At 36.3% G+C, this 16985-nt stretch overlaps 1 protein-coding gene and 1 long non-coding RNA gene across 2 annotated transcripts in view; one reads left to right on the forward strand and one right to left on the reverse strand.

Annotated features, from left to right (window-relative positions):
* Positions 1-16985, forward strand: part of LOC107670015 (uncharacterized) — a 718471-nt gene that overhangs the window by 603436 nt on the left and 98050 nt on the right. The gene's annotated exons all lie outside the window — the stretch shown is intronic.
* Positions 1-16985, reverse strand: part of LOC107670007 (PHD finger protein 14-like) — a 118315-nt gene that overhangs the window by 83557 nt on the left and 17773 nt on the right. The window contains exons 5-6 of the mRNA XM_016462474.1: positions 1391-1550; positions 551-662 (exon numbers count right to left, since the gene is read on the reverse strand). Coding sequence (XP_016317960.1) covers positions 551-662; positions 1391-1550 — 272 coding nt within the window. The remainder of the gene's footprint in view (positions 1-550; positions 663-1390; positions 1551-16985) is intronic.

Genomic DNA, 16985 nt, shown 5'->3' on the forward strand with positions numbered 1-16985 from the left:
AAAGTCCCCGGATGGTCTACTATTTCAGGTCGATTTTTGAAGTGTGGATCCGTGCACACTCTAATGGCTAAAATTGCCCACAATCCATTGCGCTTTGGCGAAGGATTCGGCCCAGAAGTACAAACACGAATAAAACGTGTTAGAAAAACTACAAACATGTGCGCGATCGACGGTAAGGTAGAGAGGTTTACAAAAAGGGGTTTGAGTTACTAATAATAATTATTAATCTAACTCATAGGTCTTCAACCCTTCTCCTGGGGACCCACTGTCCTGCAAAGTTTATTTCCAACCTGCTTCAGCACACCTGGCCTCTGACTTTTCAAGTGATCCTGAAGACCTTGATTAGCTGGTTCAGGTGTGTTTAATTAGGATTGGAGCTGAACTCTGCAGGAAAGTGTGTCCTCCAGGAGCAGGGTTGAAGATCTATGGTATTGGCTGATTATAGTGTTCAAATACCGATTATCACATCGGCTTACCACTATTAATAACCTGTTATTGAGGTAATGTTTTTTTTTTTAGCTGTATGTCATTAGTAACTTTTGATACTTGCCTTTGCTCCATACTTTGAGTAGTTCATCTCTGTGAGTGTCACAGGTCGCAGCTTGTCAATGTCTCCAAATGCAACCCCTGGAACGTAAAGGGCACACACCACATGCACCCACCTTCAGCAGAACAAAGCAAAGTTGAGCATTCATCCATAATATCTATTTTTACAATTATCATAGTATAAGGACAGTTCCTTATTCACTTCATGTGCTGAATAACAAATCATATGTTCGTTAATGAAATTAATTCAGAGCTCCACCATTAGCAGAACAAAGCAGCATCTAGTTAATGGTAGACTATTCACTATTCCCTGAATAACTGCTATAACCCTCAAGCCATTCAGAAGAGGTTCAAATGTACTCTAACTTGACCATTCGGTGTGACAGAATTTCAAATGCAGACTTTAGGAAGTCCAATATAAAGATATCCATCTTTGGTGAGCGCACGCTCCACACTTTAATTTGCTGTGTTTTTCATGCTCTAGTGAAGTAGCAAATTTGGGTGCAGGCGGGCTGAGGAGCACTATCAGTGATAACGTGGCTTGAGTCTTCACGCTTCAGATGCCTCTCTCTTCCTCTCCCTCTCTCCCTCCTTGCCAAATCCACCACTTCTTCTCTCCTTCACTCATCCTGCACATACCTGTGCCTCTTCAAGTATTTCACTTATTTAGCATTTTTCCAGCATCTTAGCTCAGAGGGTGGTATAAAAACTTTCAACGGATATACAACAATTAAAGGAGTAACTAACTCAATCATGAAAGGTATGACAGAGATGGCTGTGCCTTTAATGAGTGTGCTAATGATGACAAAGGATAATATCAGACCAAGCATCGGTTCAAACTCACCTCCCCGCATCAGTTTCTTTGAAGATGCCGTCCTGACTGGGACAGAGCTCACAGCTGGGTGTGACGCCATTCTTGCACGCGTCACAGAACCACGGTTCTGTCGAGTTCTCCGAGGCCGAGCTCATGATAGAGTCACTTTCACCATCGACACCATAACAACCTGAGAAAAAAAGAAAGAAAGGCTGTTTCTCAATTCCAAGAATGCAAAGAACGGACGTGTGTTCTCGTGGAGACCGGTCTTGCCAGGCTGCCTTGAAAGAATGAACTCAGAAGGACGCGAGAAAACAGAACGCATCCTTGTGAGAATTGAGATGTGCTGTGATCTTGCTGCTCAACTGACAGTCTAAGCAGGTTATAAGGAGGGAGACAGCAGCACTCAATGCAAAATAAATAACATAAAACATCACAAACAAATGTCTTAACACTTTTTAAACATTTATTTAATTTTATTATAGACAATATTTTCATATTATTTTATAGCTTTTTACTGTATGTATTTGTGAAAATGATTAGGCTATGTATAATGTTATATATTCTTTGCCAATGTTAAAATTCTTTTTAATATGCCAATAAAAATTACGACAGGCTTTCTCACTTTATTAAAATTATGCAAAACAAAACAACAAATGTTTACTTTAACGAGCCATCACATATTTGTGAGCTAGCAGCGGTAATCTCTAAGCGAGAACGAGACACTTACAGGCTTCCGTTCGTCGTTCGCACGCAGCGTCTTTTGGGATTTCCTACGGTTCGATTCTTTCAAGTCTGCATTCGGTGCATCCTCGATTTCAAGAACACATCTGGGCACTTTCATGTGTCCTCTGTACTTGCGTTCTTGAGTATCGGAAATGACAGTTAATGATGGTTAATGCGCGAGAACACAAGAGATCGCATAAGAATGCATATTGAGAAACGGCCAATGTAAGTGTTGAGTACTAAATATTACTGATGGCTCAGTTCTTCTTATAAAGTTGTTACATTGTAAACTATTCACAATCAAAAATACTGAATCTGTGCAGTATATGCACAAATATGCATATATTGAAAACATTTGTGCTGCTTAAAATTTCCGCGGTAACCGTAATATTTTTTCTAGGACTGATGAATAGAAAGCCCAAAAGAACATAATTTATTTTAAAAATAGATATTTTAGATCTATTTAAGATATTTTATATCTTTTAGATTTTTATTTAAAGGGATACTCCACCCCAAAATTAAAATTTTGTCCATGATCACTTACCCCCATGTCGTTTCAAACCCATAAAAGCTTCGTTCGTCTTCAGAACGCAATTTAAGATATTTTGGATGAAAACCGGGAGGCTTGTGACTGTCCCATTGACTGCCAAGTAAATTACACTGTCAAGGTCCAGAAAAGTATGAAAGACAACGTCAGAATAGTTCATCTGCCATCAGTGGTTCAACCGTAACGTTATGAAGCAATGAGAATACTTTTTGTACGCGAAGAAAACAAAAATAATGACTTTATTCAACAATTCGTCTCCTCTGTGTCTCTCCGCATCACCGTAGTGCCATTTTGGAGAATATCCGCTGAACGCAAGCAGCGTACGCTCTTGTGTGTCAGCCGCGCTGCACGGATGCACTGTTTTCGTTCAAAGCCAAGCGTAAATACACGTAGAAAACGTATCCTTGTGTTGCAGCTGACACAGAATAGCGTACGCAGTTAGCGTTCAGTGGATATTCTCCACAATGGCGCTACGGTGATGCGGAGAGGCACAGAGGAGACAAATTGTTGAATAAAGTCGTTATTTTTGTTTTCTTCGCATACAAAAAGTATTCTCTTCGCTTCATGACGTTACGGTTTGGAACGACATGGGGGTAAGTAATTAATGACAAAATTTTAATTTTGGGGTGGGGAGTAACCCTTTAAATCTTCTGACACATTGATAAACTGACACATATTTCAGCTATTTAATTTTGCTGGAGAAAGAAACTTTAATACTTAATAATAATAATTTAAAAAAAAATCAAAATTAAAAGGTTTTTTTTTTTTTTTTTTTTAGGTAGGAATGTGAAAATGTTGGTAGGGCAATTTAAAATCTAAACTACAGCAGAAAATAACCTTAGTGCTAAGCTGCCTGACGTAGCAAGCGTGCATGACAGAATGTCAAAAAACAAAGAAATCTAGAGCACAGAATGCTTTTGTTGCTCAAACTTTTTCCCAGACAAAGCTAATAATAAGGCCATTTGATCAAATGGTAGCATCACAAGTCAAAGATGGAAGCATTGGGCCAACGAAAGCATTTTAATGCTGTCCCCTTAATTTTCTCAGGTTGCCAAGACAATTACTGTGCTGATCAGGTTACAGTACCATGACACCTATTACACTCAGCAAACGTGCTCCATGCCACCAATAAGCGGAAGCAATCAGTTCCTTCTCAACACTGCAGAGATAACATTCCTGTTCCTAATACAGCAAACCAGCCCCCAGGCATTGGAGAAATGGAGAGAGAGACAAGCAAATAAAAGTTCAGGTACTTTGCATACTCACCACAAAAGACCCAAACAGCAAAATGTGCAGAGAATGCTTAAACATGGCTTTTCTCTTGAGTCCCAACCGGCAGGCTAAAACTTCTAGGTTTGTGGTGATAAACACAGCAGAACTTGGGAGCGGTAGATATTAAAGCAGAGGGGGAAAATTAGGGTGTGCAATTTCATGAAGTAAAATATGTTTATGGTTGCCAGAATCATCAAGGTCACTTTTTCCAAGAGGACACACAGGTAACCCTAGGGCACGTGAAGAGCACACCACCAGTGGGAGCAAATAAGAGGCTTTAGTATCCTCATCTTGCTGTCATTTTGAACCAAGCGGTAATGGGTGCCATTACGATCCCCAGCCTGACATTTATTTTCTTAAAGAAAGGTATTATGGGAACACTGCTGGCAACAGTTGGGTGCGTATTACTGACTGGGCTTTGAACCATGGGGCTGGAGCTCGCAATGATCAGTTTGCTGGTTTAACGGCCTTACTGCTGAACCGTCAAGCAAATCTCCGATGTTCCTTTTGAACTCAGATACAAAGCTGGACCTGCTAAGCCACAGGGTGCTGGCTAATATGAGCTAAGCTGGAAAAAACTGATGACTATAGGAGAGCTTCATAATCCCTGAGGAGAAGATTATCCTTGTCAGAAATGACGAGCTTGGCAGTTAAAGAGCGACCTGGGTAAGGGTGGTGACAAAATCAAGAGGAACGCTTTTAAGATTTAATGGAGGAAGGTTCAAGATTGGCTTCAGAATGAGTTAACAGGCTAGGCTGATGTATGTGTCAGAGTATAACTGAAATCAGACAATGAGGCAAAGACTGCTGGTATTGTGTGTGCGTGTGTTCTTCAACAATCTATTTGTTAGGTGTTCAACTTCACTCTTATGATTTGCAAACAATGTCGGTATGCAATAATTTATCTGCATACTATAAAAATGACAGCGAGTTGGTTAATTTGCATCTCTAATAGCCAAAGGGAACAAAATAACTTCATTACAGTTCCGACATCAAGCAAATGATTCCTTGAAGAGATTGTGATATATTTGCACAAAGGTCTTTAATTTATTTTATTTTTTTTAGCAAAACTTGCAATTAAAGTCATCTACAGGCACCTACAACAGAATTGAATGGAACCAGTATCCGTGTTTAAAGGCTGCAATGTGAATAACATATTTTTGAGGTACGATTTTATGTTTTTGAAATAAGCTAATATAAGCAAATATGCTCATTTAGGCTGCATTGATCAATAATACAATAAAAAAACAGTAATATTGCGAAATATTATATTATTATTAAAATAACTGTTTTGCATTTTAATATATTTTAAAATGTAATTTATTCCTGTTATAGCAAAGCTGAATTTTCAGCATCATTACTCCAGTCTTCAGTGTCACATGATCCTTCAGAAATCTTTCTAATATGCTGATTTGGTGCGGTCTTGTTCATATGAATGTTGCTCTAAAGAATAGCATTCATTTTAATCTTTACAATATTTTGTAACAATGCAAAAGTAATTGTAACGATATAAAACTCCTTACTGTCACTTTTCATCGATGTAATCCATTCTTGCTCAATAAATATTTATTTAAAAATAAATAAGTAAATCTTACTGACCCCAAACTTTTAAATGGTAGTGTTTTCTTTCATGAAAAATGTAAATTATTTAATTAAAAATAAGTTGTCAAAAATATTAAGTAAATAATTATGTGGCTATGCTATACTTGTGGCTATAACTAGTGTATTTTAAAGTTTATTGCAAGAAAAAAAGGGACAAGTCAAAATTATTTTCAGGGGTAATCAATAACTGCAACTTTTACTCCATGAAGCCAGAACATTGCTTTTATATGAAGTTCTTTGACTCTTTCTGTCTTTGTCAAATGATTGAGTAAACGTTCAGTGCAGCGATGTATTTCAGTTATATTCACTCTGTTTCTTCCTTAAATGCTAATATTTTTCATCCAGGATGAAGCCGATTTATTCAATAGCTCAAATATTAGCCAAGTCAGCATGCAAAGCAGGACCACAGAGAGGAACAACAGAATCGAGTCAGGGGCACAGGAATGAATGAATAGGGCCAATTAGAGCCCAGAGACCTGGCAGATGAGAAGGAGAGAGAGGGGAAAAAAAGATGAGGTAAAAGCTACGAATGGTAGCTGCCTTGATGTAAATCAGCAAAACCGATTCACAGTTACTAAAAAAAAGCCTTTTGAAAACCAGCACTCTCTCTTTCACAAAACAATACAATCATTTTCATAACCAGCAATGCACGGAATAAATCATTTCCTCATTAAGAGGTGAGTGAAAAGAAATAAAATGAAAAAAAATCAAGGTTCTATCAAACCAGATAACATTTTAATTTAATACTTGTTTAATTCTGTGAAGCTGGTTTTGTACTGGGATGAAACCAATGTGATTCAGCTGTTATTCAGCAAGGCACCTTTTTAAGAACAAAGGCTTGAATTTGCTTAATAAATCGGGTTTATTCAGCAGTGTTTGAAATGCTTTGTTCCAATAGTCAATGAAAGTCAAAAGTGTTTTCACTACTCCGGCATGTAGCTATTGAACACATTACATACTTAACTACTGCATATCATAAAACAACATTTTCAGGCTTTCATTCCTTTACAACATTTCACAATCAGATACTTTTTATTTAAACCAAATCAAACTATACAGTTCAATATAAACACTCCTGAAGCACCCCGGGTTAAGGGCATTTCTAAAAGCACAACAGTAAAAATGTTTTTAGGTCCTTTCACATCCTTTCCAAAGGATTCAAATCTTAGACTTTTAAATCTGATTATTTTTAGCCATTCAGATATGAACTTGATTTTGTGTTTTGGATAATTGTTCTCCCGCATCACCCAATTAAACGTTAACTTGAGGTGACGCACAGATGGTTGAATATTCTCAGTTTTGACTATATTATGTGACACTGAGACTCATTCCATGAACAATGGAAACTATTTAGCAACAAGAACAAACAACAGAAGAAATCCAAATACTTTTTCACCACACTGTAACTTATTCTAGCCAAGAATTACTAGGCCTAAAGTGTCATTTTGGCAGTGTGGTACCTTGTAAACCCACAGGCACACCATCTGAGGCAGAGAGCCACAACCCAGCAGCCTAGGGTCACATGCATCGCAGGTTCATTGTGATAATACAATCCACCTTGAAGGCAAGCTGAAACTTTAACAGGAAGCAAGGGAACAGTGCTTATGGTCTGAGGACTGGAAGATCAGATAGAGCAAGGGAGAAACATGTTTTTAACCTTGAGCAAAATACTTAACCTGAATTAATTTAGCAATTACCCATCTGTACAAAGGGATAATGTGAGTTCTTCTACCAGGTGCACCAGTGTGAAAATACATGTGCAAAGTGGTTTCAATACATCCTGCTATACTCCGCATAGCAAATTTTTGTTTAACTTCTGATGAGAAACGTATTCATAAAACTAAGGCAGTTCAGCACACAAAGCCTCTCACTGTGTTCCCAAAACATAGACCTATCACAAAAACTGTCATAACACAACATGATATAAAGGGGGAAAACAAAGCCATTATTCCTATAACAAAATACACAGCTAAAAGCACAAGACAGACTAGTCTCCAATCATTTGTTTTAGTCTGGTTTGCACTAGACCAAGTTTTAAGAGTAAAGAAGTAAACAAGTAAACAATGTTTTCAAAAATACATTAGATCTACATCAAATGTACAAAGTTACAAATGACACTAGATTACACTAGGAACCATTCCAATTCTTTTTTTTTAAATATGTTTGTTCATGACATTCTATTCCGTTAATGAATGACTCTGAGTTAGTTTTTTTTAGAGAATCAAATGCATAGGCTACAGCTTCCAACGTACTGTGTTTTGTTGTATTTGAGACTTGTGAGACTTAACTTAATGTAGTTACACTGGTCATTTATATGACAACATGAAAAGAATAGGAAATAACTAGAATTGTAAAGAGCAATCGGACCCAGTATTGTTAACTAAAATTGAAAAAAATAAAATATTAATAAAAAGGGAATTGTTGCTTTGGGAACTAACTGAAATAAGTTTATGCTAAAGTACTAAAATTACTAAAACTGAAACTGAAAAATCAATTAAAGCTAGATAGAAACATAAAAACTAATAAAAAAATGCCAAAAGCACAGAAAAAAATCACTAGATCATAAAATAAAATTAAAATTCAAACTGAAAATATAAAAACAAAATCTAATTCAAAATATTAACACATACTATAATTGTATATAAATAATAGTAAAATAACACTGATCAAAGCCAGAATCAATAGATTACAATTCCCGACATCTCTAGTTAGTAAATATTTACTCTGACAATGACTGGATTTGGGGCCTCATTTATAAAATGCTGCGTAGAAATAGTCTTAAATTTGATCTAAGATCATTTCTGAAATTTGACAAAAAAAAACGTGCATACGCCTCTTTTCCAGATGTGAGATTTATAAATCGCAAATTATTTTAAAATTGTGCGCAGCTGAACTGTTTCAGATCTCCGCCTTGTAAACTCCCCCTAATTAATATCACCATATAAAAGAGTACAAGTCGATGTCCGAATTTCTATGCTTGAGAATGACGAGCAAACAGAAAAGAAAAAACTTTAGTGAGCCTGAAATTGAGGTCCTGCTGGCCAAAAGTAAGAATAAACTACGAATTCATTCGAATTACGAATAAAATCTTCAGTCATCTTATAAAACGTAAGCCATCCTACTTTTAAAATCACTTGCTATGACAACTAATAAAAAGTTTAGTAGGCTATCACAAAATTCTTGCAAAACTTTAAAAAAACATAATTGAAAGAAAAATTTTACGTTTCATATCATAATAAAATAAATTCTTACACGATTATGGTCTCCAGTCTGAAAAAACCTGCATGTCATTTGGCATTTCTTTATATTTACACAGACTGTTTACTAATGCTGCTCAAATGTGCCAATAATGTACTGACACAAAAATATACAGTGTATTTTATACTGATGAAAATGACAAAAACAAAGTTTAAGGCTGATGTCTCTATTCATTTACACAGAAGCAAAGCAGCAGATGTTATAAATAAAAACAGTCAACAATGTTATTAAACAGAATATATTAAAAACTTTTTCGCACGACATATTCTTATAGGCTACACAGACAAAACAGTCTGAGAAGCGTTTATGATTTTTTTTTCTATTTTACGCATTAGTAGTAAATCAAGACTCTCTTGTAAAATAAAAAACAACATGGAATAAACTGTGTACAGAAAGCGAGTAAATAACTCTCAACATTACTAAAAAGGTCAGTTTAATCTCGCAATAACTCCCGTTAATAAAAAATCTGACTACAGTGCACAATTAATTTCTAACACTGTATCTCTGTTGTTTATGATGAATTCGGTGCTTGCGTGTACACCGCTTTTATTATTATTGCAGCTTGGATGTTCAAATACCTGCAGTACTCCAACTTTGCCACAAGGAAAAGTGCGTACGCCTGCTCAGACCCTGACGTGGCGGCAAGTACATTTCCACGTCAAAGACTGTTTTTATAAATATGAACTTTGCCGTGGGTTTTAGTGTACGCACACTCTAACATCAAATCTGAGCATATGCACGCTTTATAAATGAGGCAGCTGATTACATAAAATCTCAAATTTGCCATCAGTCTGGTTTAATTTGTTGTCATTATTCAAGTTTCTCAGTTATTTTACAACTGAATTCAGGAACTGATATGGATAAGAATAATAAATAATTCCCTGAAAATTACAGTCATTATAATTATAACATTCAACATTGAGTATTTAGATTGATTATAATGCATCAATTCGTTATCACACCCCTAATGAATATATGAAGAGTTTATTTGAAAAACAGATAACTCCGTTTTTATTAATTTTCATAAATCATGTTTTTATTGTGTTTTATTGTGTTAGTTTTTTTTTGTTATTATTATTTAATCAAAACAACCCAACTGCAGTTTGATTGAGTTATCTGTTTTTGCAAATGAACTCGTCATGCTTATTTTAGTGAATATTAACCAAGCATAAATTTGGATATGCAAGTTGGACTAACTTATTCAAGACAACAAAGTGAGACAAAGCAGAAGACAACATGAAAAAAACTAAAACCAAAACAATATTCTCTGAGGACTAAATTTGACAAAAAAAAAACATTTAAGCAAGTAACCAACTTAAATGAATTGCACATGTTTGGGGAAATAATTAACTTTACGGTCCAGAACTCATTAGGGTCTTACTGAAATCAATACCAGCAGCATGGTAATTGGTGTTCCAATGAGTGCAAAGCCATTACTGAACGATGTGATGCTTTTTACTGGGGAACGGTTTTAATAAACTCACTCCACTGAATGACAGTGGCGACCATTACAACACAGACGGTAAAATTCCTCTTTTTGTTTTAATGAACTACTAAAGGACATAAAAACAACAAACAAGTCAGAGGTGGAAAACAAGGATTCATAATTAGCCTGAATAGCCATTGCAGACCAGGGGCCGTATGTATAAAGCCGCTCAGAGTAAAAGTTTAGTCTTAAGTGTGTCAAAATTCTAAGAATGATGTAAATTTACTCTTATTCCTAGACTTAAGAATAAGAGTGATTCATAAAGGTTCCTAAGTGTTAAAAGAGGTCTCAGCTCCTAAATTATTTAAGAGAGCTGGAGAGGTCTCCAAGTTATGAGTAATAAGATGGCAGCAAAGAGGAGACGACAAACACTTTCCAGTGAAAATATATTGGACTTATATGATAATATGGAGTTGATAAAACGATACAAACTTAATTGTAAAGATCAAAAAGGTTTTTTTGTTGTTGTTGTTGTAACTGATAAAGTAAGAAATTTAATAACCTGTTCCACTTAACAAGTCAATGCTCTAACTGCAGAAATGAAAGTAGTAATACAATTTTTTTGGCTGGAAAATTGGAAAAATGCAGCAATGCACCGGTGATGACACAGTAAGCAGGGTCTTGCATATTGTGGCACCAACCCCACCGAACATAACAGTGGCCAAAAATGATGCGTGGATTTTTTTTTTTATGACCCCACATTTCACTTAAACCGTTAAAATACTAAATAAGGACAAAAAAAACACTGACCAGTGTTGCCAACTGCTTTCAATTGAAAGAAGCTAAAACTGGTCACTTAATGTTGCTAGATGACCTCATAAAGGTGAGTTCACTGATCTATATTTATATTTATATAGATCAGTGAACTCGCTTTATGACGTTTGGAAGAGTCTCGGAATGTAGATAAGGTTTGTCCATGAAATTGAAAGTCACTAAATCTAGTGACAAAATCACTAAATTGGCAACATTGGCACATTGACAACAACATATAGGATATTCATATTTCATTGGTCCTCTTGTTTTTGCATGCTTTCATAATTTCTTTGTATAACAGCATGGCCAAAAAATTATGACCGCACAATTTGGCATGTTTCATTGCATTATCACCAGAAATAAAAACAACTGACTCTTAGCAACTATGCAATATGCATACAAAATCTTGCACTTTTTTTACTTTTTTTTGTTTTTTAAGTAAGGGTGAAGATGTCAAATTTCCTAGGCCGGACATCACTTTTGGCCACTAATATATGGCAGTTTATTGACTTTCCAACTGACTGTCAAACTATACTGCAAAAATAAGCCACTTTTGTGAGGATTGTGGGCTTTCCTGGAGTTGTTGGAGCCATTGATGGAACTCATGTTCACATCATTGCTCCAACTGTAAACCAACAGAAAACGAAACATCAGTAATAATTTGTGATAATTTTGCACAATGCAAAGCATTTTCCTGGAGTTGTTGGAGCCATTGATGGAACTCATGTTCACATTTCACATCATACTGTAAACCAACAGAAAACGAAACATCAGTAATAATTTGTGATAATTTTGCACAATGCACAATGCACAATATTCAAATATTGCAGTGTCTTAATTAAATGACTTTATTGTAGTTACATTAAATGATTGGTGTTGTGCTGCTGTGACTTGAGCAGGCTCACTATTGGCTGATTCAGAGGTCGAGGTCGGCCATTTTGTGTTGACATCATTGTAGTCCTTATTTCACAACACTTAAATGTCACCTCAGTCAACACTTAAGAATCAGTCTTAGACTTTACTAAAAGTTGCTTTTAGCTTCTTTATAAAAGTTTCCTACTCTTAGAAAAGTCCTACTTGTAACTAAGAATTTTTTGACACTTAAGTCAAAGCTTAAGTCTATTCTTAAGGCTGACTCTGAACTTTTATAAAGAATATCTCTTTGGATTTGAGACTTTAGTCTTTGCAACTTTACAGATCTTCTTTATGCACCAAGAGCGTGTAACACTCCAAAGAGAAAGGAAAAATTTAAATCGCATCATATGACCCCTTTAAGAGCATTTCTGAGAAGTTTTATACATACGGGCCCAGATCAAGTATGGTGGGGAGTGCCTCTTTTAGCACTTCTCGGGTAATGACGAGCGTGCAAATTGAGCGCGTTAGAGTTAGATGCTAATCAAAAGCATTGTGCGAGTGCTAGTTTGAGCTCAGACGGGAAATGCGTGTCAACTACTGGAACCAAAAGGCTCCGGTCTTCCTCTCTGCTCTGATCGAAGATGAGTCTCCAGCGCTTCTCTCTGATAGAGTCTTTCCCTTTAGAGTTTGAGTGAGGCCATATGCGAGGTCAGAGCCTCCACAGACTGCCGAGCTTCAGAGTCAAGCTGCGAGACACTTGCGCGCATCTAAGGATGACAGCTTGTCTCTTATCTTCGGTGCTGCTCTTGTGGCCCCTTTGCTCCATTACTTTATTATTCCACTTTTCCTGGCTCCTTCCCAATAACATTTCCAAATCTTGCTGCCTAGTGGAGTTATCCAAATACTGCAACGTTCAGCAAAACTGCCACTTGAACTTTCTCTCGGTAAATAGACAGATTAGAATCTAAATCCTTTGTTTCAGCAGCCACCCATGCACCCTGCAGTTTGAGACGTGACATCCCATTTTTTACTGCGCCACGCTGCCGAAAACAGACTCTTTTCAATGCTTTTCAAAAGCTCTATGGCTTTCGTGGAAGCAGCCTGACCCAAAAGATGTGAAGAAACAACAGCCGATCCCTAAGCTGGGACAGCAAACTACCTGCGGGTCTTACTTTTGTCTGTATGCGAAGAGCACTACAGAAATTGCACCTTATTCAGTGGCACTTGTCTAAAGGTCACCTTTTCAAACTAGTGCACAAATATCAAGCGAGCATTTGTGACACAGTCAGCCATGAGGCCCGCCCCACCTCCTGGACCAATCATGCCCTCTCCCACTGGGAATAGCGGTACCATGGAGCAGCTGGTATTAGCAGGTGGCAAGCGACTGGCCCAGGTCAAGAATTTTGCTCTGAAACAGCTGTTCAACCCCTTGGAAGCTGCTGCCATTCACTGTCCTGATGTAATCTATAGGAAAATAGCATTCAAGTGAATATTGGATCAGTTCAAACAAATGTAACTCTGTTACAGAGTTAGGCTAGTGACTAGGGATAGTTCGGCCAAAAATCTGTCTTTCTTTCTTCTGTAGAACACAAAAGATGGTATTTTGAGAAAAATGTTAATTACAATGGAACTCGTTGGTAACAAAACATCACTTTTTTTTTTTGGGCTGACCTGTCTTTATAACCTAACCTATATATAGAGCATTTGAATGATATTGAATCAAACACTCACCAAATTACCAAACGCAGGAAGATAGATTACACCTAGAAAATGGCAAGGCGTTCAATAATTGTATTATTTAACTATGTTTGACATCTTCAAAGTATTACAATCAATTTACATTCACAATCTTTGACAATATTTGAGCTAAAAAGAAGGACTTGTCAAAGGCTGGGCAGTATGGTAATGTAAACAGTGGTTTTAAAAATGAATTAAATACATTTGTAGAGATTCTGCTTTACCATTTTAAGAGCAAAACTGCATTTTAAAACTTTTGTTTCCAACACAGATATTTGTTAACTATGAAAGGTGTAATTTTATTTTAGAAACACAATTTTTTCAAGAATTTGCCAACTTTGAATGTGGATCATTGTTATACAATTTGAAGCAGTTGTTTTTGTACTTTTGCTTATAATTAACGGACATGATAATAATAATAATAATAATAATAATAATAGAAAATCCAAATTTTGTACAATTATACCAAATTCTTCTGAATCCAAATTAATATCTTTCTTATGAAATACTATTGGAAAATTATTTTAATTATTTTTACTACTAAATTACTCGAAGCAGCTACAGCGTGATATTTGTTGTTACTATTAAATCACTGGTACCATGAGGTGAAGTATTAATCATGCCACTTTTAAAAGTCCTCAAATATTCCCACAGCACAACTGAGAAAGCGAGAAGAAAAGAGTGAGAGGAGGAGGACTCAAACAGCTCATGAAGCAACAGAACTGCAGAACAGATTCTGCACTCCTCTATAGGCCTCATTGCATTTTATACTTTCTATTTCACTCCTGAAGAGGAGAGCGAGAGTCTTTGCGTGTCTATGAATCTGAGAAGTGTGGGGCTCTGAGAGCTGACACTGCAACACTGCTCTTGGCACGGTAAAGGACTCCTGGATGCTTCAAGGTTGCCCTCTGATTCAGTGGCGCTAGGTTATGAAGTAGCTTGTTTCAGTGAGCTGACACTAAAGGGGGATGAGTGTGTGTGTGTGTGTGTGTGTGTGTTAATTTTGTCAGCTATTTTCATTTTAGTCTTAGACTTAGTCACGTGTTAAAATGTCCTTGTTAGTTTTTATCATATTTAGTCAACCTTAACGATTTAAATTTAGTCAAGTTTTAGTCGACAAAGTCTCAACATTTTAGTCTAGTTTTAGTCCAAGAAAACTTGACATTTTAGCAATAAGATTATTACTAATTACGTTAGTAATTACTAAAAACTAATTACTAAACGTTTTGTCACTGGTGCAGAGTCACGGACGCATCATTGCATTTTGTATGAATCTTTAGATTGGTTATCTTTCCATCTTTTTTTTTACATCTTTACATTTAGAAAGTTATGTACTTGTTTATCGTAAAGGCTCTATTAGGTAAATTACCATCTTATATTTCTAATTTGTTAATGATCCATATAAATAGTCGCTGTACTAGATCAGGTTCTTGGATTCGGTTAATAGTTCAAAGGGTATTGTCAAAATTTGGTAAATGTGCTTTCTCAATTTATGCTCCTTGGGCCTTGAATGAATTGCAAAATGTAATTAAACTTGACAAACTTCCAACATTGAGTACTTTTAAATGTCTTTTGTATAATGTTTTAAAGGATCATTGTAATTGTTTTTCATGATCTGATTTTATTTATGAATTGTGATTGTGTAACTTGTGGTACTGTCTAGGGATGGGCAATATCTTATCGTTTGCGATATACCGGTAAAAATTCTCCACACGATAAGAATTCGTCTTCCCGCGATAATAACGATAAAGTCTAGTTGTTGACATATTTCTGTGTGGAGTGACGTCAAGGAAGGCGGACCTGAAATTGAGCAGCTCCTTCTACAATCTGGAACAGGTTTGGATAGGGCTGTACAGAGACAACAATCGGTCTGAGCCTTACATGTGTATGAGTCGTTTACAAACCTGTTGTCCAACAAAGTTATTGCGAAAACCTGGCAACCCTGTTCATAGGTGCCATCTGCTGTCAGAGAGTGCGTCTCATTCTGACCTGCTGTTTTTGTTTCGTGCAGATGTTTTATTTAGCAAATAAATAAATAACACCTAAAGTCAGACCATTCTGTTTTTGTTTTAAATCCTGAAATTAATCTAAATCAAAAACAAACTGCCCGTGCAGATCATGATTAAAATGCAGTGGTTGCCTCTAATTTCAAATGGCTAGATATTTTTATTTAAAGCCATTTAGTTTTGATATAAAGCAAATAGCCAATAAATAAATTTGCTTAAAAATCAGTATCAGTATCAGAATCCAATTTGCTAGTTAAAAAACTAAAGAAACAGGATTCCCTAAATTATCGTCATTGATATCGTCATCGCAATAAATGTCAGAAATTATCGTGATATATTTTTAAGCCCACATCGCCCATCCCTAGTACTATCTCTGTGATTCTTTTTTTATGAAACTTTATGTGCTGCCATCTTGACCAGGTCTCACTGGAAGAAGAGATAGCAATATCTCAATGTGCGCCATTCTGTATAATGGTTAAACTGATAAAAAATTATCTTTTTTTTCTCAAAATTATAATCGTAATGATTGTTGTCATTTGAAAAATTTACTTTTGTATTTCCGGTATTGCACTTTCACCAGTAAGCACAAATCAATAGAATGTGGACACATACATGGTGTATTTTACCTCATCTAGTGTACTGATTTATTATAGGCTTTTTATTATATAAATCAATACCAAAGACTTATGCAATCGCTCTGTCTACATTATGAAAACAGCTAAAACAAACAAAAAATATTATAACAGTTAAATTCCTAATTCCACTAATTCCAAAATTGCATATCAATTTCTCTATTAAAACAACAGCGGTTGAGTAAGTGCATTTATTCAGCGATCACAATCGCAAACAATACAGTCGAGATCTCATGACAGAATACAGAGCAGCTGAGTGACACTTTCATTTTGATCGCTAAACTCCAGCTTGTTTGTCGTGTTTTCAGATCATCGGCGGCGGCGCTTCCTAGAGGTCTGCTACCTGACCTGAGCCCGACGGGTCCCGAAATACTTTCGGGTTTCGGGTCGGGTTCGGGTTAATGTATAGCTTCGGGTTCGGGTCGGGCTCGGGTTGCTTTCATAGACACACGCACACACATTAGTGCACATGACAACGACAACACTGACACTGCACGCAAACTTGTATTAGTAAAATAGCTTCGACAGGCTACTGACTCGCAACTTTATATTTCTCTTCAATTAGGGGGTAAAATCGCTGTTTTTGAAGTAACTAAGCCTCATTGCTTGTAGAGAGAGGCGCGCAGACGCAGGTTCTCCGAGCCTTAATGATTCTGTTTCTTTACATGTATTTTTTTACTGACCGTTGCATGCAATCGTGAAATACAGCATTTTTTAAAAATTGGCTATTCGTTGTGGGGGGGGGGGGAAT

The sequence above is a fragment of the Sinocyclocheilus anshuiensis genome, unplaced genomic scaffold (genome assembly GCF_001515605.1).
Source record: "Sinocyclocheilus anshuiensis isolate Anshui unplaced genomic scaffold, SAMN03320099.WGS_v1.1 scaffold253, whole genome shotgun sequence".
NCBI classification, from domain to species: Eukaryota; Metazoa; Chordata; class Actinopteri; order Cypriniformes; family Cyprinidae; genus Sinocyclocheilus; species Sinocyclocheilus anshuiensis.